The sequence below is a fragment of the Oncorhynchus masou genome, chromosome 8, assembly GCF_036934945.1.
Source record: "Oncorhynchus masou masou isolate Uvic2021 chromosome 8, UVic_Omas_1.1, whole genome shotgun sequence".
Taxonomy (NCBI): domain Eukaryota; kingdom Metazoa; phylum Chordata; class Actinopteri; order Salmoniformes; family Salmonidae; genus Oncorhynchus; species Oncorhynchus masou.
Window position 1 is genome coordinate 16,913,562 of NC_088219.1, and position 24,900 is coordinate 16,938,461.

At 45.5% G+C, this 24,900-nt stretch overlaps 1 protein-coding gene across 1 annotated transcript in view; it reads right to left on the minus strand.

The window, feature by feature from the left end:
• LOC135544248 (disks large homolog 4-like) overlaps positions 1–24,900 on the minus strand; it is an 88,463-nt gene that overhangs the window by 29,139 nt on the left and 34,424 nt on the right. The window contains exon 3 of the mRNA XM_064971710.1: positions 23,076–23,132. Within this exon, the coding sequence (XP_064827782.1) occupies positions 23,076–23,132 (57 nt within the window). The remainder of the gene's footprint in view (positions 1–23,075; positions 23,133–24,900) is intronic.

The following is a 24,900-nucleotide window of genomic DNA, read 5'->3' on the forward strand; positions in this document are numbered from 1 at the left end:
AGACAGAGAGAAGAGAGTGGAGTGAGAGGGACAGAAATAGAGAGAGAGAGAGAGAGAGAGAGAGAGAGAGAGAGAGAGAGAGAGAGAGAGAGAGAGAGGAGGGCAGCAATGACAATAACCAGTAAGGCTCATATCCCGTAGCAGTCAGATACATTGAGAACATATTGGAGTGTAGGTGTTATAAAGCCTCTCCCTTATCTCTATTCCAGGTTCGCAACCTCAAAACCAAGCTGCTAAACCATTCAAAACCTGCATTACTTACAATTCTAGCAGTAAATTGCAGGCCACACAAACTATAAGCTAAAGACCACTCACATGCAGAACTAAGTTACTCTATAGGCTCATCAAAACATTTGGACAGATCTGGGCCGGATTTAAAAAATAACTTTATAACTCAAAAAGGATCTGTATTCCTACTGCAGGGATTTCATCCCAGGGTCGGCCTACATCTCTCCTCCTGCCTTGAGTCTGTGTCACCTTCTGTTACTGAATGGCTGCACAGAGCCGCTAACGCCTTTAACTGGGCCAAACACGTCCAGCTACTCTCTGACGTGGCAAAAGTATCCTATATATCCAGGCTGAGGAACATACCTTGTGCAGTTAGTACACAACCCCTAATACACACAGTCCTCCTACAGGGGTTTGATAGGAGACTCCCTAGCTGTTCTTTGTCAGGAAGTGGGAGGCTGGATTTAGGGAATTTAACAGTCGCCCACATATATTTTTACTCCACCTACTCTCCCATCGTCTCCCAGGCCGCCCCCAAACCTGCACTGTTAAACTTTTTTTATAAAAAAAAATTAAAATCAATTTTACCCCTTTTTCTCCCCAATTTTGTGGTGTCCAATTGTTGTAGTAGCTACTATCTTGTCTCATCACTACAACTCCCGTACAGGCTCAGGAGAGACGAAGGTTGAAAGTCATGTGTCCTCCAATACACAACCCAACAAGCCGAACTGCTTCTTAACACAGCGCCATCCAACCCGGAAGCCAGCCGCACCAATGTGTCGGAGGAAACACCGTGCACCTGGTAGCCTTGGTTAGCGTGCACTGCACCCGGCCCGCCACAGGAGTCACTGGTGCGCGATGAGACAAGGACATCCCTACCGGCCAACCCCTCCCTAAGCCTCCCCCTAGGCCAATTGTGAGTCGCCCCACGGACCTCCCAGTCGCAGCCGGTTACGACAGAGTCTGGGCTGCAGTACAGCGCCCTTAACCACTCCCACCCGGGATAGTCTCTGATGACACAGCTTGATATAACCTGTCATCCCGTGTCAGTATCAAACTCCTGATATAACGCCCTTAACCACTGCGCCAATATCAAACTCCTGGAGGTGATAAAACCTGTCATCCCGTGTCCAATATCAAACTCCTGATATACCCTGTCATCCCTTGTCCAATATCAAACTCCTGATATACCCTGTCATCCCGTGTCCAATATCAAACTCCTGATATACCCTGTCATCCCTTGTCCAATATCAAACTCCTGATATAACCTGTCATCTCTTGTCCAATATCAAACTCCTGATATAACCTGTCATCCCGTGTCCAATATCAAACTCCTGATATAACCTGTCATCCCTTGTCCAATATCAAACTCCTGATATAACCTGTCATCTCTTGTCCAATATCAAACTCCTGATATAACCTGTCATCCCGTGTCCAATATCAAACTCCTGATATAACCTGTCATCCCTTGTCCAATATCAAACTCCTGATATAACCTGTCATCCCTTGTCCAATATCAAACTCCTGATACACCCTGTCATCCCTTGTCCAATATCAAACTCCTGATATAACCTGTCATCCCTTGTCCAATATCAAACTCCTGTGTCCAATATCAAACTCCTGATATAACCTGTCATCCCGTGTCCAATATCAAACTCCTGATATAACCTGTCATCCCGTGTCCAATATCAAACTCCTGATATACCCTGTCATCCCGTGTCCAATATCAAACTCCTGATATAACCTGTCATCCCTTGTCCAATATCAAACTCCTGATATACCCTCCCTTGTCCAATATCAAACTCCTGTCATCCCCTTGTCCAATATCAAACTCCTGATATAACCTGTCATCCCTTGTCCAATATCAAACTCCTGATATAACCTGTCATCCCTTGTCCAATATCAAACTCCTGATATAACCTGTCATCCCTTGTCCAATATCAAACTCCTGATACACCCTGTCATCCCTTGTCCAATATCAAACTCCTGAGTCTTGACCTTTAGCCACAAACTGGAACCTCTGAATCAAAAGCTCACAGCCCAGAATACTGATCCTGACACTAATTCTTAAATAAACATCTTACTGAAGCAGTCATTTAACCCCAAGCTTTATCCCCAACCCTGATCACCACTGTTCTCTAACAGTCGAACGTTTCACTTCTGGCCCTGTCTTTCCCCATAGGAGAGCATGCTGAGATCCAATCCAGCACACTCCACTGTCCAGCACTCTGTAGGCTGACAGGGTCCAAACAAGAAGCAGTAATCACCAGAGGACAAGGGGTGAAGGCAAACACACCGAGACTGGGAGCCCTGAGACATGAAGGAGAGCCTCGCCCCACAGAGAGGACAGAGAGGACAGACAAGGGGTTGGAGGAGTGGGATGTGATTGCTTGATTTCTAGACTCAAAATACCCTGGAGCCATTGCAAAGAAGAGTTAAGAGAGATAGACAGAGAAAGAGAGACAGACAGAGAAAGAGAGACAGAAAGACAGAACAAGAGAGAGAAAAGTGAGATAGAGAGAAAAAAAGAGAGAAAAAGAGAGATTTAGAGAGAAAGAGAGTTTAAGAGAGATACAGAGCGATTGAGTGAATATGTGTTTTGTTCGTTTGTATATCTGATTGAGCGGGTGTGTGTGTTTGCAAGGCTACATTTTCCTCTGTGTGTGGTTGACGTATACACCTGCTATAGAGTAGGAGGAGGAAGTGTGGAGTCAGTGTGGAGTCAGTGTGGAGTCAGTGTGGAGTCAGTGTGGAGTCAGTGTGGAGTCAGTGTGGAGTCAGGTTTAGGTGATGATGTAAAAGACAGTGTTACGTCAATCAGTCTGCTGCAGAGGCAAAGGTTAAAGGTCGTTCACCGGCAAACAGCTCAAAATAACCCCACATGCTCACTACCTCCCTAGAGTTGAAATGTTTTAACATCAAATTAGAGCCAGGCGTCAGAGAGTGCTGAAATATGAATACACAGCTCGCCTAAATATGCTGACCAGCAGGCTTTTACCAGGCCTCAACAGGGGAGCAGAGAAAGAGACAGCAAGGGGAACAGTGGAGAGAATGAAAAAGAGACAGAGAGAGAGAGAGGGAGAAAGACAGCAGAAGAGAGAGAGAGTGAGAGAGAGCTTGGAGGAAAGGTAGAATCAACGGAGCTTTTAATAAGAAAGCGATCGACGGCTGCTACCCTTTAAACAAAACATTCCTTTTATTTCTGCTCTGTCTCTCCACAGATTGATCATCACTCACTTGAGGATCAGGATGTACTAGAGAGCATGTCTATACTTGCAGGGGAGACTAGAACGCTCCCTTCTAAAACCCTAGAAATACAGTTGAAGTCAGAAGTTTACATACACCTTATACAAATACATTTTAACTCAATTTTTCCACAATTCCTGACATTTAATCCTAGCAAAAATTCCATCTTAGGTCAGTTAGGATCACCACTTTATTTTAAGAATGTGTCAGAATAATAGTAAGAGAGAACAATTTATTTCAGCTTTTATTTCTTTCATCACATTCCCAGTGGGTCAGAAGTTTACATACACTCAATTAGTATTTGGTAGCATTGCCTTTAAATTGTTTAACTTGGGTCAAACGCTTCAGGTAGCCTTCCACAAGCTTCCCACAATAAGTTGGCCCATTCCTCCTGACAGAGCTGGTGTAACTGAGTCAAGTTTGTAGGCCTCCTTGTTCGCACACGCTTCTTCAGTTCTGCCCACACATTCTCTATAGGATTGAGGTTAGGGCTTTATGATGGCCCCTCCAATACCTTGACTTTGTTGTACTTAAGCCATTTTGCCACAACTTTGGAAGTATGCTTGGGGTCATTGTCCATTTGAAAGAACCATTTGTGACCAAGCTGTAACTTCCTGACTGATGTCTTGAGATGTTGCTTCAATATATCCACATCATTTTACTCCCTCATGATGCCACCCTCCTGCAGCAAAGCTCCCACACAACATGATGCTGCCACCCCCGTACTTCACGGTTGGGATGGTGTTCTTTGGCTTGCAAGCCTCCCACTTTTCCTCCAAACATAACGATGGTCAAACAGTTCTATTTTTGTTTCATTAGACCAGAGGACATCTCTCCAAAAAGTACCATCTTTGTCCCCGTGTGCAGTTACAAACCGTAGTCTGGCTTTTTATGGCGGTTTTGGAGCAGTGGCTTCTTCCTTGCTGAGCGGCCTTTCAGGTTATGTCGATATATGACTTGTTTTACTGTGGATATAGATAAGTTTATACCTGTTTCCTCCAGCATCTTCACAAGGTCCTTTTCTGTTGTTCTGGGATTGATTTGCACTTTTCGAACCAATGTATGTTCATCTCGAGGAGACAAGTCTCCTTTCTGAGTGGTATGACGGCTGCGTGGTCCCATGGTGTTTATACTTGCGTACTATTGTTTGTACAGATGAACATGGTACCTTCAGGCATTTGGAAATTGCACCAAAGAATGAACCAGTCTTGTGGAAGTCTACCAGTCTTGTGGAAGTCTTGGCTGATTTCTTTTGATTTTCCCATTATCTCAAGCAAAGAGGCACTGAGTTTGAAGGTAGGCCTTGAAATACATCCACAGGTACACCTCCAATTGACTCAAATGATGTCAATTAGCCAATCAGAAGCTTCTAAAGCCATGACATTATTTTCTGGAGTATTCCAAGCTGTTTAAAGGCACAATCACCTTAGTGTATGTACACTTCTGACCCACTGGAATTGTGATACAGTGAATTATAAGTTAAATAATCTGTCTGTAAACAATTGTTGGAACAATTGCTTGTGTCATGCACAAAGTAGATGTCCTAACCAACTTGCCAAAACTATAGTTTGTTAACAAGAAATTGGTGGAGTAGTTGGAAAACAAGTTTTAATGACTCCAACCTAAGTGTTTGTAACTTTCTACTTCAACTGTATGTTGTTACTGCACAACCCCAACCCAGCAGTGGGAAAAAGCTATTTTTAACAAAATTAGGGAACAATGCTGTTATGTCAGTGGATATTGTCTTCAAGACTACAGAGAGATTTTAGAAGAAAATGAAAATGTATCACTTCAAATGATAATGATCTTACAGGCTACCTCGGGTAATACCTCTGGTCTCTGTCAGATGTTTCATTAACTAGCTGTATGTTGTAGCTGTGGTATAAGCAATGTGGCTCTACATAAGCCAACAGCTAAGCAGTGTCATAATAATGTGCTCCAATACCCTCAACGATTTATCAAGCAAACAGAACGCAACTTATCTAATGGCTTCAGTCAGTCAAGACAAAATGAATCACAATTAACCTAAAAGCTATGCCAACACGCTCCACTTACCCACACAAACCCACAAACCTTCTCACTCACCTACACAAACCCACTCAAACCTTCTCTCTCACCTACACAAACACACTCACTCACTTACACAAACCTACACACACCCACTCACTCACTTACACAAACCCACTTACTCACTTACACAAACCCACTTACTCACTTACACAAACCCACACAAACCCACTTACACAAACCCTTACTATCTCTCCCAACATCAATCACAACCGTCAATTATTTTCAGTGCTTCTTATCGAATACCATTCATATTGCAATATAAACACATGAGTATCATCAGTCAGATGTTTCCATTGGAGTGTTTTAATCTTCCAGAACAGCACTGATTATGCAGTCAGTCAGGCAACTAGAGATTGGTTTCTATTTCTGTAGTTGCTGTGTCTAAATGTGTACTCTGTTTAAGGGGGAAAATCAGGGTAAACAGATGCTGAGAGAGAGAGAGAGAGAGAGAGAGAGAGAGAGAGAGAGAGAGAGAGAGAGAGAGAACGAGAGAACGAGAGAGAGAGAGAACGAGAGAGAGAGAGAGAGAACGAGAGAACGAGAGAGAGACAGAGACAGAGAGAGAGAGAGTGACAGAGACAGAGACAGAGAGCGACAGAGAGAGAGAGAGAGGGGGGAGAGAGAGAGAGAACGAACAATAGCAGTAGAGACAGGAACAGAAGAGGCAAGTACACTCCAGACTGGCCCTGACCTGAGGGCAGCACAGCTCTGCCCAAAGAAGGACAGGAGGAGAGGAAGGTGGGGGGATGAGAGAGGGCGAGATAGATGTGTGTGTGTGTGCCATGTTTGTGTGTGTGCAATGGGGATGTTACAGGGGTTCATTTTGACGGGACATCATTCACACACCGTCATTTATGAAAGCCACTTATGCACTTCCACAGAAAATAAATACAGTGTGTAAATGGCTGTAAAGCTGTGTGTTTGTGTTTGAGAGGGAGAGATAAGGGCCACACATTATTGCACACTGAACCGGTAAATGGCTGTAAAGCTGTGTGTTTGAGAGGGAGGGAGAGATAAGGGCCACACATTATTGCACACTGAACCGGTAAATGGCTGTAAAGCTGTGTGTTTGTGTTTGAGAGGGAGGGAGAGATAAGGGCCACACATTATTGCACACTGAACCGGTAAATGGCTGTAAAGCTGTGTGTTTGAGGGGGAGGGAGAGATAAGGGCCACACATTATTGCACACTGAACCGGTAAATGGCTGTAAAGCTGTGTGTTTGAGAAGGAGGGAGAGATAAGGGCCACACATTATTGGGCCACAGTGATAAGGGCCACAGTATTCAAATCAAAAAAGTATTCAGACCCTTTACTCAGTACTTTGTTAAAGCATCTTTGGCAGCGAGGGACTCAGAGGATGGTGAGAACTATAGAGACTATATACTCCCTGAAATACCAGGCTATACACTGACACAGTGTAGACAGAGGAGCTACAAAGGAGGTTATGTCCACATGATTGGGACACAGGGTCTGTGATTCACACATATTTCTCAGGAACCAAATGTGTGGCAACAAATATCCTCATTCCGGAAATCCAAGCTTCATGTTGGCGAGTGCCGATATTAGCAAATGTATTAAGAAAAACTACATTTCTGTCACCATAAGAGAAACCATCCATGCTATTAGTCCCATGAGTTCACTGAGTTGAGAAAAGTCTCACTCAACAAATTGAGCCTCTTATTTCTCCTTATCTTTTCACATTCTGGGCAGAGAGTTGAAAACCCTAATGAAACTGGTTGCAAAAAATGCTTTAGATGAGAGCCAGACTCCAAGTGTCAGACCAGACATGGACCAACCTAAGTATTATGAGTAGATAAAGCAGTTTATGTACGATTCTTCAGAATACACCTTCACTCAAGGTGCAGCAAAGATGTAAATGGATGTCTATGTTAAACATGACAAAAAAGCCAATATATTTCCCTAGTAATGATCACAAATCTCAATTTTCCATTTTGATAATTTTCACACAATTTCACACACCATTTAACCACAGAAACCACACCTAATAGCAATATGACATAGCTGGATCTGACTGTCATCAGAGGAGTCAGTCAACCACTATGTTCACTTGGTGCCTACCATTATATGGTGCGGATGCTTCTTGGCTTTCCGGACGTTGTCGATGAATCGCCGACCCATTTTTTTGGCATACCACACCGAGATGAACATCCTGCCTGAGTGCTGAGCACTGAGCCGCCGTGTGGAACCTAACAAACACCGTTCACCTTCAAAAATGATGGACGAGCCGGGTGAGTGGGTGGCAGAGAGAAAGAGAGGGGGTGCGCTGAAGGGGCGTTTCCTCTCCAAAAAACATGACAAATGCATAAACACTTATGATATCAAAGATGATATCAAGGCAGCCTCTGCCACATGCCTACATTATTAGGAGTATCCGTATAGCCGGGGAATATCTCAATATAAGTTAAATATGCTTTTTAAAATAACCCCATCGGACTACTAAACACGAACCTTCAACTCATGCAAAACAATCGAAAGCCAAAAATCTCAACAATACCGCTGATATCAAGCATTGGACTAGGAACGCAGATATCTTTACATTCCAAAACAGATGTTTTTTTAAATCCGGGGGTGCCGAAATCACGGTCTGGGAACCAAAATAACTTGGGAGAGGCTGAGTAGAGTTTGGACTGAGTCGACAGCGTTCCTTCCTCCCTCTGCTGTGTAAATCCAAGTGTGGAGTCCTTCGTTTCAGGAAGACGGCAGCTTGAGTGGAATTGTAGCCTACCTGCCTGTCTGATAATTAGCCTACATCTCAAATATCAAAAATAGTGCTATTTGGAACAGCTGTCAATTGAAATATGGACCAAAAATAAATAGCACAGCCTACGAATAGCCTACGAATAGCCTACGAATAGCCTACGAATAGCCTACTTATTCAAGTCACACTGAATATGGTTGCATCTAATTTGGGAAAACAAGCTCTAAACACATTAGTCCCTGCATATCTAAAATGTGTTCCGTTATTCTATATTCTGAGGAGCGCGACCGGTCTCTCCATTCGAGCTCCATCCTCTGTTTTAGAACAGCCCGCTGTAGTCTCTCTCTCTGAGTGAATATCCCCTGCCCCCCCACCCTGTACTGTGCTCACTGAGATGCAGTTTATGCTGCTGCGGCTGCTGTGCCCCCTCCCACCCCAGGGGAAGGAAAAGGGGAAGTTTGATGGCAATTATGATGGCAGGGGACGGGTGTTGATGGTGTTAGTGGTGTTTGTTTGTGTTTAAAGAGGGTAGAGTTGTGTTTATGTTTGAAGAGGGAGTGGTGACTAAGCTTTGGAACAAGCAGTAATAAACAAACCGAAATTGACATTTTAATCTAAAGTTAAACACACTGCAATATGTGCTTGGTTATACATATTTCATATCCCTGTAGTCAGTTCAAACTATAATCTCTGCACCACTCATCAATTAAACAACATAGCAGCAACCCACTGTATCAGCCTAGCAGTTTACACAGTGTTCTACCAATGCAGCACAGTAGGTAGCACTTCCAATGCCAATCAGCTGCGCAGTCATTACTCTGTTGGCCACATGCTGCCGACACGCAGTATTCCAATGAGCTATTCCTCTCTGGCAGGCAACATTTTCTTTCTGCCACCAGGCAGCCCTAGTCTCTCTGTCTGTCTCTCTGTCTGTCTACCTGTCAGTCTGTCTGAGCTGTGCTTAACAGTGCTCCACTGCTCCAGGGTTTCCCAATAGGACCCGACTCTACAGGGATGCCACTTCACTAGAGCAGCGCTGGGAACAGAGAACACATATTTAATGTTTAATTCAATGTTCTGTTTGTTTCTCTTCCCCTCTCTGTACCCCCCTCTCTCTCTCCTCTGTCTGTGTCCATCCCTCCTCTCCTCTTCACCAGCTCTCCACCCCACTCTGCTGCACCCAATGAAGTCAGCACCATGGACAGCAACACAGACAGCGATGGAACACTAAGAGAGAGACGGAGAGACAGAGGGAGAGATCCCTAAAGAGAAAGAGAGAGAGAGGGGTGCCTGAGTGAGAGATGCAGTGGGAAACACTGTGCAATGTCTGGGTCTGACAATCATCCTATTGCTATGTCTCTAGCGGCAAGAGTCAGCCAATTACGTTGCTCCTTGGTGGCAAACTGCTCAAACTTGGAGGAAGTGGAGAAAGTCTCTTGACATTGTCACCATCTTCTCTTTTATGATCTCCCTCTATCATTCTCTCTATCACTCAGTCACGTGCACACACACACACACACACACACACACACACACACACACACACACACACACATACATACATACATACATACATATGAGTTATGTAAGGACATGCAGAGCTGACAACCTCATTTTAGTAAATAAGTTCTCTCCCCCTGCCCTACCCGTACCTAATTTTGTCTCAGGGCCCACTCTCCCTCCCTCCCTCCCTCCCTCCCTCCCTCCCTCCCTCCTCCCTCCCTCCCTCCCTCCCCTCCCTCCCTCCCCCTCCTTCTATCTAATGCTGACGATTTTCTCTTCTTCTAGCTTGCATCGTCTTTCTCTTCCTCTGCTCTCCGCTCCCCTTCCCAGTAGTCTTAAGCTTCTCTTGCACAGTAATTACATTGGAGCTGCAGGGACATCTTTAAACATTTACTAAAGAAAAGTAAGGAAGACAAAGAAAATGAAGATACCAGTCAGATACAGAGATGAATGCAGAGAGAGAGGGAGCAAGGGGAAGAGAGAGGAAGGGAGAAGGGGCGATGCAGGGACATGGGGAATACGTTAGAGGAAAATGGTAATTGAATTCCTGCATAAAAAATGACTGGGTTACTTGACTGTAACCAAAACATGGCAGTAAATATGAGGGAGGTCAACAGACTCTCATAGTATACAGTATGTGGAGGGAGGAGTTAGAGGAGAGGGAGAGAGGGAGGGATGGAGATGGATGAGAGGGAGGGAGAGAGGGAGGAGTTGGATGATAGGGAGAGAGGGAGGAGTTGGATGAGAGGGAGGGAGAGAGAGAGTGAGGAGTTGGATGAGAGGGAGGAGTTCTATGAGAGGGAGAGAGGGAGGGAGGGAGATGGCTGAGAGGGAGGGAGAGAGGGAGGGAGGAGTTAGAGAGGGAGAGAGGGAGGGAGGGAGGGAGATGGATGAGAGGGAGGGAGAGAGGGAGGAGTTAGAGAGGGAGAGAGGGAGATGGATGAGAGGGAGAGCGGGAGGAGTTAGAGGAGTGGGAGAGAGGGAGGGAGATGGATGAGAGAGAGAGAGACAGGGAGGGAGGGAGATGGATGAGAGGGAGGGAGAGAGGGAGGAGATGGATGATAGGGACAGAGGGAGGAGTTGGATGAGAGGGAGAGAGGGAGGAGTTGGATGAGAGGGAGGGAGAGAGGGAGGAGATGGATGATAGGGAGAGAGGGAGGAGTTGGATGAGAGGGAGAGAGGGAGGAGTTGGAGGAGAGGGAGAGAGGGAGGAGTTAGAGGAGAGGGAGAGAGGGAGGAGTTAGAGGAGAGGGAGAGAGGGAGGAGTTAGAGGAGAGGGAGAGAGGGAGGAGTTAGAGGAGAGGGAGAGAGGGAAGGAGGAAATGGATGAGAGGGAGGGAGGAGATGGATGAGAGGGAGGGAGGGAGGGAGGAGATGGATGAGAGGGAGTGAGGAGATGGATGAGAGGGAGGAGATGGATGAGAGGGAGGGAGAGAGAGAGGAGTTGGATGATAGAGAGATAGGGAGGGAGATGGATGAGAGGGAGGGAGAGAGGGAGGGAGGAGATGGATGAGAGGGAGGGAGAGAGGAGGGAGGAGATGGATGAGAGGGAGGGAGAGAGGGAGGGAGGAGATGGATGAGAGGGAGGGAGAGAGAGAGGGAGGGAGGAGATGGATGAGAGGGAGTGAGAGAGGGAGGGAGGAGATGGATGAGAGGGAGGGAGAGAGGGAGGGAGGAGATGGATGAGAGGGAGGGAGAGAGGGAGGAGATGGATGAGAGGGAGAGAGGGAGGAGATGGATGAGAGGGAGAGAGAGAGGAGTTGGATGATAGGGAGATAGGGAGGGAGGAGATGGATGAGAGGGAGGGAGAGAGGGAGGGAGGAAGATGGATGAGAGGGAGAGAGGGAGAGAGGGAGGGAGGAGATGGATGAGAGGGAGTGAGGAGATGGATGAGAGGGAGAGAGGGAGGAGTTAGAGGAGAGGGAGCGAGGAGATGGATGAGAGGGAGGGAGAGAGGGAGGAGATGAATGAGAGGGAGGAGTTGGATGAGAGGTAGAGAGAGAGGAGTTAGAGGAGAGGGAGAGAAGGAGGGAGGGAGAGGGAGGAGTTGGATGAGAGGGAGGAGTTAGAGGAGAGGGAGAGAGGGAGGGAGGGAGGAGATGGATGAGAGGGAGAGAGGGAGGAGATGGAGGGAGAGAGGGAGGGAGGAGATGGATGAGAGAGAGGAGAGAGGGAGGAGATGAATGAGAGGGAGAGAGGGAGGAGTTGGATGAGAGGGAGGAGTTGGATGAGAGGGAGAGAGGGAGGAGTTAGAGGAGAGGGAGAGAGGGAGGGAGGAGATGGATGAGAGGGAGGGAGGAGATGGATGAGAGGGAGAGAGGGAGGGAGGAGATGGATGAGAGGGAGTGAGGAGATGGATGAGAGGGAGGAGATGGATGAGAGGGAGGGAGAGAGGGAGGAGATGGATGAGAAGGAGATAGGGAGATGGATGAGAGGGAGAGAGAGAGGAGTTGGATGATAGGGAGGGAGGAGATGGATGAGAGGGAGGGAGAGAGGGAGGGAGGAGATGGATGAGAGGGAGGGAGAGAGAGGGAGGGAGGAGATGGATGAGAGGGAGTGAGAGAGGGAGGGAGGAGATGGATGAGAGGGAGGGAGAGAGGGAGGGAGGAGATGGATGAGAGGGAGGGAGAGAGGAGTTGGATGATAGGGAGATTGGGAGGGAGGAGATAGATGAGAGGGAGGGAGAGAGGGAGGGAGGAAGATGGATGAGAGGGAGAGAGGGAGAGAGGGAGGGAGGAGATGGATGAGAGGGAGTGAGGAGATGGATGAGAGGGAGAGAGGGAGGAGTTAGAGGAGAGGGAGCGAGGAGATGGATGAGAGGGGGGAGAGAGGGAGGAGATGGATGAGAAGGAGTTGGATGAGAGGGAGAGAGGGAGGATGCTGAGTATAAAATAAATGTTTATGTGTCACATGCTTCGTAAACAACAGGTGTAGACTAACAGTGAAATGCTTACTTACAGGCCATTCCCAACAATGCAGAGAGAAAGAAAATAAGAGAAATAATAGAAATAATAGAAAGTAAAACATGTAATAGAAGTAATAATAAATACATAATGAGTAATGATAACTTGGCTTTATACACAGGGTATCAGTACAGAGTCCATGTACAGAGTCCAAGTTATTCAGGTAGATATGTACATATAACTAGGAATTAAGTGATAGACAGTAAACAGTAGCAGCAGCGTATGTGATGAGACAAAGAAGTTAGTGTAAAAAGGGTCAGAGAAGGGAGGGAGAGGGGCAGACTGATAGCATAGTGTAGCGAAAATAGTAGGCGAATGTGCAGTGAATAGGGGGAGTAGGATTGGGTAAAAGCGTTCAATGTAATCATGCATGATAAGGGGTGATTGGGATCAGAGTGGTGATACAACTACAACACAGTAAAGGATTGGCACGGACAGCCTGTAATGTCCTATCATAGACAGGTCTTTAAGGGCTGACCTCAGTGTCAATACACTGTCGTCACCAAGAGCTCATTTAAGACATTCTCAAGGACTCCAAGCCAAAGCTCTGTGACGCTGGTGCTGTCATCTCCATAACTGAGGAGGCCTGCAGGGCCACCTCCTGTCACCATGCCAACCCACTGCAGTGCTTCCTGAGGCCATCCTACCCATAAAGTAGTGGTCATCAAGACAGTGGTCTCCAAGGCATTCCTATCTGATCACCAAACATTTCTGTAAAAAATGATAAAGCCTTCCTTTCCTAGTTTTTTAAAATGTATTTCACGCTGTTGGCGGTAGGTGCACTTGATTCAGCAGCCCTAGCGTGTTCCCATCTTGAACCATTTCATGTGTCTGACGGTAGAACTCCGCCAAACCGGCAGGCCCAGAGAGAAAATCAATTGCACTTAGAGGCCTACCACTGGCCAATCAGATAGCTCAGATCACCGTGCCTGCACAGTTTCCTCGCGCCATAGACTGTAAAAAGAAGCCTTGAACGCACAGCAAAGTTTGTAATGTGAGTTTTCTAAATGTTTAAAACCATGAATTAAAAAATATATATACTTAACCAGGCAAGTCAGTTAAGAACAAATTCTTATTTACAATTACGGCCGAGGAACAGTGGGTCTGTTATGGCTGCGATACCTGTACAGGCATCAAAATCAGCAAAATTCCAGAGCGCCAACTAATAGTACTCCATACAATTCAAACTTTCATTAAAACACACATGCCGGGTACTCAATTAAAGCTACACTCGTTGTGAATCTAGCCAACATGTCAGATTTGTAAAATGCTTTTCGGCGAAAGCATGAGAAGCTATTATCTGATAGCATGCAGCCCCCAGAAACACGCGATGGGGACGTAAACAAAGAAATTAGCGTAGCCGGCGCTACACAAAAAGCAGAAATAAAATATAAAACATTCATTACCTTTGACGAGCTTCTTTGTTGGCAATCCTATATGTCCCATAAACATCACAATTGGGTCTTTTTTTTCGATTAAATCGGTCCATATATACCCAAAATGTCCATTTATGAATACATGAATCCAGGAAAAAAACTCAGTTTCCAAACGCAACGTCATTTTTTTAAATTAAAAAATGTTGCCTATAAACTTTGACAAAACACTTCAAACTACTTTTGTAATCCAACTTTAGGTATTAGTAAACGTTAATAAATGATCAAATTGATCACGGAGAGATCTGTATTCAATAGCTGCAAGTTTGGAAATCGTGTCCCAGTTTGCACCTTTCATCACTTCCTCTGGGAGACTTCATGACAGGATGTGCCTATTACTCATATGACCAAGGATTTACTTGCATAGAATTCACAACACTGGCGACATCATGTGGAAGCTGTAGGAACTGTAAGCCGGTCGCTATCTATTATACCTTGCAATAGACAATACAGAGACTGGCGGATTGATTTTTTCTTCGTCGATTTTGTGATCAGGTTTCCTTGGGATTTTGAGTCCGAAACACGTTCTGTTATAGTCACAGACATCATTTAACCAGTTTTAGAAACTTCAGTGTTTTCTATCCACACATACTAATCATATGCATATACTATATTCCTGCCATGACTAGCAGGACGTTGAAATGTTGCGCGATTTTTAACAAAAAACTGCGAAAATTCGCAGCATCCTTAAAAGGTTTTAACTGCCTTGTTCAGGGGCAGAGCGACAGATTTTTACCTTGTCAGCTCTGGGATTTGATCTTGAAACCTTTCGGTTACTAGTCCAACACTCTAAACACTAGGCTACCTGCCGTAAAGAGAGAGACTCAACACTTTTATAAGCCATAATGCGTGTTCTCCCTACCACCACTCACACTACAACCAGCACTGCAGCTGTAATGAATGAGTACAACCATCACTGCAGCTGTAATGAATGAGTACAACCATCACTGCAGCTGTAATGAATGAATACAACCATCACTGCAGCTGTAATGAATGAGTAACACCAGCACTGCAGCTGTAATGAATGAGTACAACCAACACTGCAGCTGTAATGAATGAGTACAACCAGCACTGCAGCTGTAATGAATGAGTACAACCAGCACTGCAGCTGTAATGAATGAATACAACCAGCACTGCAGCTGTAATGAATGAATACAACCAGCACTGCAGCTGTAATGAATGAGTAACACCAGCACTGCAGCTGTAATGAATGAATACAACCAGCACTGCAGCTGTAATGAATGAGTACAACCAGCACTGCAGCTGTAATGAATGAATACAACCAGCACTGCAGCTGTAATGAATGAGTAACACCAGCACTGCAGCTGTAATGAATGAGTACAACCAGCACTGCAGCTGTAATGAATGAGTAACAACCAGCACTGCAGCTGTAATGAATGAGTACAACCAGCACCATCTGTAATGAATGAGTAACAGCTGTAATGAATGAGTACAACCATCACTGCAGCTGTAATGAATGAGTACAACCATCACTGCAGCTGTAATGAATGAGTACAACCATCACTGCAGCTGTAATGAATGAGTACAGCCAGCACTGCAGCTGTAATGAATGAGTACAACCAGCACTGCAGCTGTAATGAATGAGTACAACCAGCACTGCAGCTGTAATGAATGAGTACAACCAGCACTGCAGCTGTAATGAATGAGTACAACCAGCACTGCAGCTGTAATAAATGAGTAACACCAGCACTGCAGCTGTAATGAATGAGTACAACCAGCACTGCAGCTGTAATGAATGAGTACAACCAGCACTGCAGCTGTAATGAATGAGTACAACCAGCACTGCAGCTGTAATGAATGAGTACAACCAGCACTGCAGCTGTAATGAATGAGTACAACCATCACGGCAACTGTAATGAATGAGTACAACCAGCACTGCAGCTGTAATGAATGAGTACAACCATCACTGCAGCTGTAATGAATGAGTACAATCAGCACTGCAGCTGTAATGAATGAGTACAACCAGCACTGCAGCTGTAATGAATGAGTACAACCAGAACTGCAGCTGTAATGAATGAGTACAATCAGCACTGCAGCTGTAATGAATGAGTACAACCATCACTGCAGCTGTAATGAATGAGTACAACCAGCACTGCAGCTGTAATGAATGAGTACAACCATCACTGCAGCTGTAATGAATGAGTACAACCAGCACTGCAGCTGTAATGAATGAGTACAACCAGCACTGCAGCTGTAATGAATGAGTAACACCAGCACTGCAGCTGTAATGAATGAGTACAACCAGCACTGAATGAGTAACAGCTGTAATGAATGAGTACAACCAGCACTTCAGCTGTAATGAATGAGTACAACCAGCACTGCAGCTGTAATGAATGAGTACAACCAGCACTGCAGCTGTAATGAATGAGTACAACCAGCACTGCAGCTGTAATGAATGAGTACAACCAGCACTGCAGCTGTAATGAATGAGTACAACCAGCACTGCAGCTGTAATGAATGAGTAACACCAGCACTGCAGCTGTAATGAATGAGTACAACCAGCACTGCAGCTGTAATGAATGAGTACAACCAGCACTGCAGCTGTAATGAATGAGTACAACCATCACTGCAGCTGTAATGAATGAGTACAACCAGCACTGCAGCTGTAATGAATGAGTACAACCAGCACTGCAGCTGTAATGAATGAGTACAACCAGAACTGCAGCTGTAATGAATGAGTACAACCAGCACTGCAGCTGTAATGAATGAGTACAGCAAAGTGTTGTGATAAGCTTGTGTTGTTATTATTAGCAGATTGTGTCTTCTTTAATATCAGTTAATATTTCACTGGTCATAGTAGAAACAAAATGAATGGGTGCGACTTAAGTTTCGCCATCAGCTGGAAGACTGTGTCCCCTTTAGGGAGAGACGAGGGGCGGTGAGTTGGGTGAGAGGCAGCCTCACTGCTGCTCCCTACCTACCCTCAGACTGACCATCAGATGCAGGCCATCAGTCCAGAAAAAAGAAGCTAATTACATTGCTCACTCAGCTGTGCTTCACAAGTAATACAACAAATGATCCATTACCAGTGTGAACATATACCTACATGTTTTAAAATATAATGTAACAACAGGTCTGAGAAGAACAACACTGGCAGGACAATTCAAGCAAAGCCAGTATGCAGTGATAATGTAGTGGGCCTATAGTTTACTGCACAATCCTCATTGCTACAGTTCGACTTACAAAATCAGAGGTAGATCTTGGCATGCATTTTGACTCAGAAAGTGATCTTGACTTAGAAATGGTTGGTGACCACTGCCATAAAGCATCAGAACAGAACAGAGCAGGAGTCTTCTGTGTTGTTGGCAAACGGAGTAGTCAGGCACTTAGCAGCCAACGAGATGCACGACTGACACCACAACTACTGCCATCTGCCTAGAAAACCACATCAGTGGCTTCCTGTCACTGCAGAAGCAAGAGTGTGTGTGAGTGTGTTGGGGAGACATCATTTATTGGATCACTGCCGACCGGCTGGGGAGCTGAATCCCTAAGGAGTACTCCACACAAAGCAGCATCACAACACAGCTCATACCGGCACACACACACACATGCACACACGGATTAATGTGTTCAGATAAGAGACAACAAATATTGTATTTTTTTCTCACCCTACCTGCCCCATTTTTAATGAGATGCATATATGTTACTGTACATACATCACTGTTTGTACGGAGGAAAGATCTTGCTAATCAACACCCTCAACTGAACTTAAAACAATATGCAACAGCAACTGCACTTTGATCATAACAACTCTTATCTGCCTTCATCATTAAACACATGCATGAGAGTTCCTGCAACATGGCCACCAATTCAAGGTGATGATGAGAACACCACAGTTAAACACTGCCCACTCCTGGCCACAGTCTATTCCTGCTGCACTGGCCTAAAGTCTAGCTCATATCAAACATACAGTACTTCACAGAAGGATTATCCAAATACCCATATCCTGTAGCCCATTGACACAAAATAATAACTGTGGCAATTAACCAGTCCAAAAGACCAGGCAATTAACCAGTCCAACAGACCAGGCAATTAACCAGTCCAACAGACCAGGCAATTAACCAGTCCAACAGACCAGGCAATTAACCAGTCCAACAGACCAGGCAATTAACCAGTCCAACAGACCAGGCAATTAACCAGTCCAACAGACCAGGCAATTAACCAGTCCAACAGATCAGGCAATTAACCAGTCCAATACACCAGGCAATTAACCAGTCCAATAGACCAGGCAATTAACCAGTCAATTAACCAGTCCAACAGACCAGGCAATTAACCAGTCCAATAGACCAGGCATCCAAACAGTCAAATAGACCAGGCATCCTAACAGTCAAATAGACCAGGCAGCCAACCAGTCCAATAGACCAGGCATTCTACCAGTCAAAAAGACCAGGCAGCCAAGTAGTCCAATAGACGAGGCAGCCAACCAGTCCATAAGACCAGGCAGTCAACCAGTCAAATACACCAGATATCCTACCAGTCAAATAGACCGGGCATTCTACTGGTCAAACAGACCAGGCAGCCAACCAGTCGAAAAGACCAAGCAGCCAACCAGTCAAATAGACCAGGCATCCCACTAGTCAAATAAACCAGGCAGCGAATCAGTCCAAAAGACCAGCCAGCGAATCAGTCCAATAGACCAGGCATCCTACCAGTCAAATAGACCAGGCATCCCACTAGTCAAATAAACCAGGCAGCCAACCCGTCCAACAGACAAGCCAGCGAATCAGTCCAATAGACCAGGCATCCTACCAGTCAAATAGACCAGGCATCCCACTAGTCAAATAAACCAGGCATCCTACCAGTCAAATAGACTAGGAATCCAAACAGTTAACAACTCGTATCTGCCTTCATCATTAAACACATGCATTAGAGTTCCTGCAACATGGCCACCAATTCAAGGTGATGATGAGAACACCACAGTTAAACACTGCCCACTCCTGGCCACAGTCTATTCCTGCTGCACTGGCCTAAAGTCTAGCTCATATCAAACATACAGTACTTCACAGAAGGATTATCCAAATACCCATATCCATATCCTGTAGCCCATTGACACAAAATAATAACTGAAGGCAATAATAACCAGGCAGGCAATTAACCAGTCCAAAAGACCAGGCAATTAACCAGTCCAACAGACAATTAACCAGTCCAAAGACTAGACCAGGACCAGGCAATTAACCAGTCCAACAGACCAGGCAATTAACCAGTCCAAAAGACCAGGCAATAACCAGTCCAACAGACCAGGCAATTAACCAGTCCAACAGACCAGGCAATTAACCAGTCCAACAGACCAGGCAATTAACCAGTCCAACAGACCAGGCAATTAACCAGTCCAACAGACCAGGCAATTAACCAGTCCAAAAGACCAGGCAATTAACCAGTCCAACAGACCAGGCAATTAACCAGTCCAACAGACCAGGCAATTAACCAGTCCAACAGACCAGGCAGCGAATCAGTCCAATAGACCAGGCATCCTACCAGTCAAATAGACCAGGCATCCCACTAGTCAAATAAACCAGGCAGCCAACCCGTCCAACAGACCAGCCAGCGAATCAGTCCAATAGACCAGGCATCCTACCAGTCAAATAGACCAGGCATCCCACTAGTCAAATAAACCAGGCAGCCAACCCGTCCAACAGACCAGCCAGCGAATCAGTCCAATAGACCAGGCATCCTACCAGTCAAATAGATCAGGCATCCCACTAGTCAAATAAACCAGGCATCCTACCAGTCAAATAGACTAGGAATCCAAACAGTTAACAACTCGTATCTGCCTTCATCATTAAACACATGCATTAGAGTTCCTGCAACATGGCCACCAATTCAAGGTGATGATGAGAACACCACAGTTAAACACTGCCCACTCCTGGCCACAGTCTATTCCTGCTGCACTGGCCTAAAGTCTAGCTCATATCAAACATACAGTACTTCACAGAAGGATTATCCAAATACCCATATCCTGTAGCCCATTGACACAAAATAATAACTGTGGCAATTAACCAGTCCAATAGACCAGGCAATTAACCAGTCCAACAGACCAGGCAATTAACCAGTCCAACAGACCAGGCAATTAACCAGTCCAACAGACCAGGCAATTAACCAGTCCAAAAGACCAGGCAATTAACCAGTCCAATAGACCAGGCAATTAACCAGTCCAGGAAACCAGGCACCCAACCAGTCCAAGAAACCAAGCAGCCAACCAGTCCAAGAAACCAAGCAGCCAAAAAGTACAAAAGACAAGGCAGCCAACTGGTCCAATAAACCAGGCATTCTACCAGTCAAAAATACCAGGCATTCTACCAGTCAAAAATACCAGGCATTCTACCAGTCAAAAATACCAGGCATTCTACCAGTCAAAAATACCAGGCATTCTATCAGTCAAAAATACCAGGCATTCTACCAGTCAAAAAAACAGGCATTCTACCAGTCAAAAAAAACAGGCATTCTACCAGTCAAATAGACTAGGAATCCAAACAGTTGAAGAGACCAGGCAGACAAGCAGTCAAAGAGATCAGGTATTTCACAAGTTAAAAAGACCAATCAGCAGACCAGTCCAATAGAACAGTCAGCCAACAAGTCAAAAAGACCAGGCAGCCAACCACTCCAATAGACCAGGCAGCCAACCACTCCAATAGACAAGGCAGCCAACCAGTCCAATAGAACAGTCAGCCAACCAGTCCAATAAATCAGGCAGCCAACCAATCCAATAAATCAGGCAGCCAACCCGTCCAACAGACCAGCCAGGGAATCAGTCCAATAGACCAGGCATCCTACCAGTCAAATAGACCAGGCAGCCAGCCAGTCAAATAGAGTCAAATAGACTGGGTAGCCAACCAGTCCAATAGACCAGGCAGCCAACCAGGCATCCAACCAGGTCAATAGATCAGGCAGCCAACCAGTCCAATATACCAGGCATCCAACCAGTCCAATATACCAGGCAGTCCAATAGACCGGGCATCCTACCATTCATCCAATAAATCAGGCAGCCAACCAGTCCAACCCAGTCCAATAGACAGGCACCAGCCAGGCAGCCAACCAGTCCAATAGACCAGGCATCCAACCAGGCCAATAGATCAGGCAGCCAACCAGTCCAATAGACCAATTCTACCAGTCCAATAGACCAGGCATTCCCAGGCAGCCAACCAGTACCAGTCAAATAGACCAGTCCAATAGACCAGGCATTCTACCAGTCCAGCCATCCAACCAGGCATCCAACAAAAGTCAAATACCAGGCATCCAACCAGTCCAATAGACCGGGCATCCTACCATTCAAATAGACCAGGCAGCCAACCAGTCCAATAGATCATGCAGTCAACCAGTCCAATAGGCCAGGCAGCCAACCAGTCCAATAGACCAGGCAGCCAACCAGTCCAATAGACCAGGCATCCAACCAGGCCAATAGATCAGGCAGCCAACCAGTAGAGGCATCAGTCCAATAGACCAGGCAGCCAACAAAATTCACCAGGCAGCCAACCAGTCAAAATTCAATATAGATCCAGGCATCCAACCAGTCCAATAGACCAGGCATCCAACCAGTCCAATAGACCGGCATCCTACCATTCAAATAGACCAGGCAGCCAGCCAGTCAATAATTCAGTCCAGTCCAATAGCAGGCCAACCAGTCCAATAGACCAGGCAGCCAACCAGTCCAATAGACCAGGCATCCAGCCAATCAAATAGACCGGGTAGCCAACCAGTCCAATAGACCAGGCAGCCAACCAGTCCAATAGACCAGGCAGCCAACCAGTCCAATAGACCAGGCAGCCAACCAGTCCAATAGACCAGGCATCCAACCAGGCCAATAGATCAGGCAGCCAACCAGTCCAATAGACCAGGCATTCTACCAGTCCAATAGACCAGGCAGCCAGCCAGTCAAAATTCACCAGGCAGCCAACCAGTCAAAATTCACCAGGCAGCCAACCAGTCCAATAGATCAGGCAGCCAACCAGTCCAATAGACCAGGCATTCTACCAGTCCAATAGACCAGGCATCCAACCAGGCATCCAACAAAAGTCAATAGATCAGGCAGCCAACCAGTCCAATATACCAGGCATCCAACCAGTCCAATAGATCAGGCAGCCAACCAGTCCAATAGACCAGGCAGCCATCCCAGGCAGCCAAACAGTCCAATAGACCAGGCATTCAGTCCAATAGACCAGGCATCCTACCAGCCAAATATACCAGTCCAATAGACCATGCAGTCAACCAGTCCAAGGCATAGTCCAAAGACCAGGCCAGCCAACCAGTCCAATAGACCAGGCAGCCAACCAGTCCAATAGACCAGGCATCCAACCAGGCCAATAGATCAGGCAGCCCAACCAGTCCAATAGACCAGGCATTCCAATACCAGGCAGCCAACCAGTCCAATAGACCAGGCAACCAGTCCCAGGCCCAACCAGTCCAAAGACCAGGCATTCACCAGGCAGCCAACCAGTCAAAATTCAATAGACCAGGCAGCCAAGCCAACCAGTCCAATAGACCAGGCATCCAACCAGTCCAATAGATCAGCCAATCAGCAGCCAACCAGTCCAATAGCAGCCAACCAGTCCAATAGACCAGGCATTCCAATACCAGTCCAATAGACCAGGCATCCAACCAGGCATCCAACAAAAGTCAATAGATCAGGCAGCCAACCAGTCCAATATACCAGGCATCCAACCAGGCCAATAGATCAGGCAGCCAACCAGTCCAATAGACCAGGCATTCTACCAGTCCAATAGACCAGGCAGCCAACCAGTCAAGTAGACCAGGCAGCCAAACAGTCCAATAGACCAGGCATCCTATCAGTCCAATAGACCAGGCATCCTACCAGTCAAATATACCAGGCCCACAGGGATGATGGTGATGACAACAACAGCTCTGCTCTGAGCAGCAGGAGAGCTCTGTGCTCTTACCAGTGTGGAAACAGCAGAGGTGTACATAGGAGTGTGGCCTGACGACATCAACACCGGCTGCAAAACAACAGAGATGGTAAAGGGGAGAGGGTAACTAGGGTGGAGGAGATAAGAGGATAGGTAGTAAAAAACAAGGAATGGGGTGCACAGAGAAGAAGGGATAATAGTATGGCAAAGACAGTTGGAATAAAATAGTATAAACAGGTGCTGTGATATAATCAGGTGCTGTGTTATAAACAGGTGTTGTGTTATAAACAGGTGCTGTGTTATAAACAGGTGCTGTGATATAATCAGGTGTTGTGTTATAAACAGGTGTTGTGTTATAAACAGGTGCTGTGTTATAAACAGGTGCTGTGATATAATCAGGTGTTGTGTTATAAACAGGTGTTGGTGCTGTATAAACAGGTGCTGTGTTATAAAAACAGGTGCTGTGTTATATATATATCAGGTGTTGTGTTATAAACAGGTGTTGTGTTATAAACAGGTGCTGTGTTATAAACAGGTGCTGTGATATAATCAGGTGTTGTGTTATAAACAGGTGCTGTGTTATAAACAGGTGCTGTGTTATAAACAGGTGCTGTGTTATAAACAGGTGTTGTGTTATAAACAGGTGCTGTGTTATAAACAGGTGCTGTGTTATAAACAGGTGCTGTGTTATAAACAGGTGCTGTGTTATAATCAGGTGTTGTGTTATAAACAGGTGCTGTGTTATAAACAGGTGCTGTGTTATAAACAGGTGTTGTGTTATAAACAGGTGTTGTGTTATAAACAGGTGCTGTGTTATAAACAGGTGCTGTGTTATAAACAGGTGCTGTGTTATAAACAGGTGTTGTGTTATAAACAGGTGTTGTGTTATAAACAGGTGCTGTGTTATAAACAGGTGCTGTGTTATAAACAGGTGCTGTGTTATAAACAGGTGTTGTGATATAATCAGGTGTTGTGTTATAATCAGGTGTTGTGTTATAATCAGGTGTTGTGTTATAAACAGGTGTTGTGTTATAAACAGGTGCTGTGTCATAATCTAGTGTTGTGTCATAATCTAGTGTTGTGTTATAATCTAGTGTTGTGATATAATCTAGTGTTGTGATATAATCTAGTGTTGTGTTATAATCTGGTGTTGTGTTATAATCTGGTGTTGTGTTATAATCTGATGTTGTGTTATAATCTAGTTTTGAGTTAAAAAAAGAAGAGTAGGGTAATACATTGACAGGTTATATTGCAGAGTGCTACGCAATTAATCATACAGATAGGTGTAAATACCAGAGGAGGAGGAGGAAGAAGAAAAAGAAGAAGAAGAAGAAGAAGAAAAAGAAGAGTGAAGTAAGTAAACAAAATAAATATAATCCAACTATTCAACTGAAATAGAAGGTAGTTAGCATTGTTAGTTCAATCAGGGTTAGGTAAGAGAAGGAAAGCCAGAGGATGAGTGTTGGGTAAGAGAAGGAAAGCCAGAGGATGAATATTAGGTAAGAGAAGGAAAGCCAGAGGATGAGTGTTAGGTAAGAGAAGGAAAGCCATAGGATGAGTGTTGGGTAAGAGAAGGAAAGCCATAGGATGAGTGTTGGGTAAGAGAAGGAAAGCCAGAGGATGAGTGTTGGGTAAGAGAAGGAAAGCCAGAGGATGAGTGTTGGGTAAGAGAAGGAAAGCCAGAGGATGAGTGTTAGGTAAGAGAAGGAAAGCCAGAGGATGAGTGTTGGGTAAGAGAAGGAAAGCCAGAGGATGAGTGTTGGGTAAGAGAAGGAAAGCCAGAGGATGAGTGTTGGGTAAGAGAAGGAAAGCCAAAGGATGAGTGTTAGGTAAGAGAAGGAAAGGAAAGCCAGAGGAT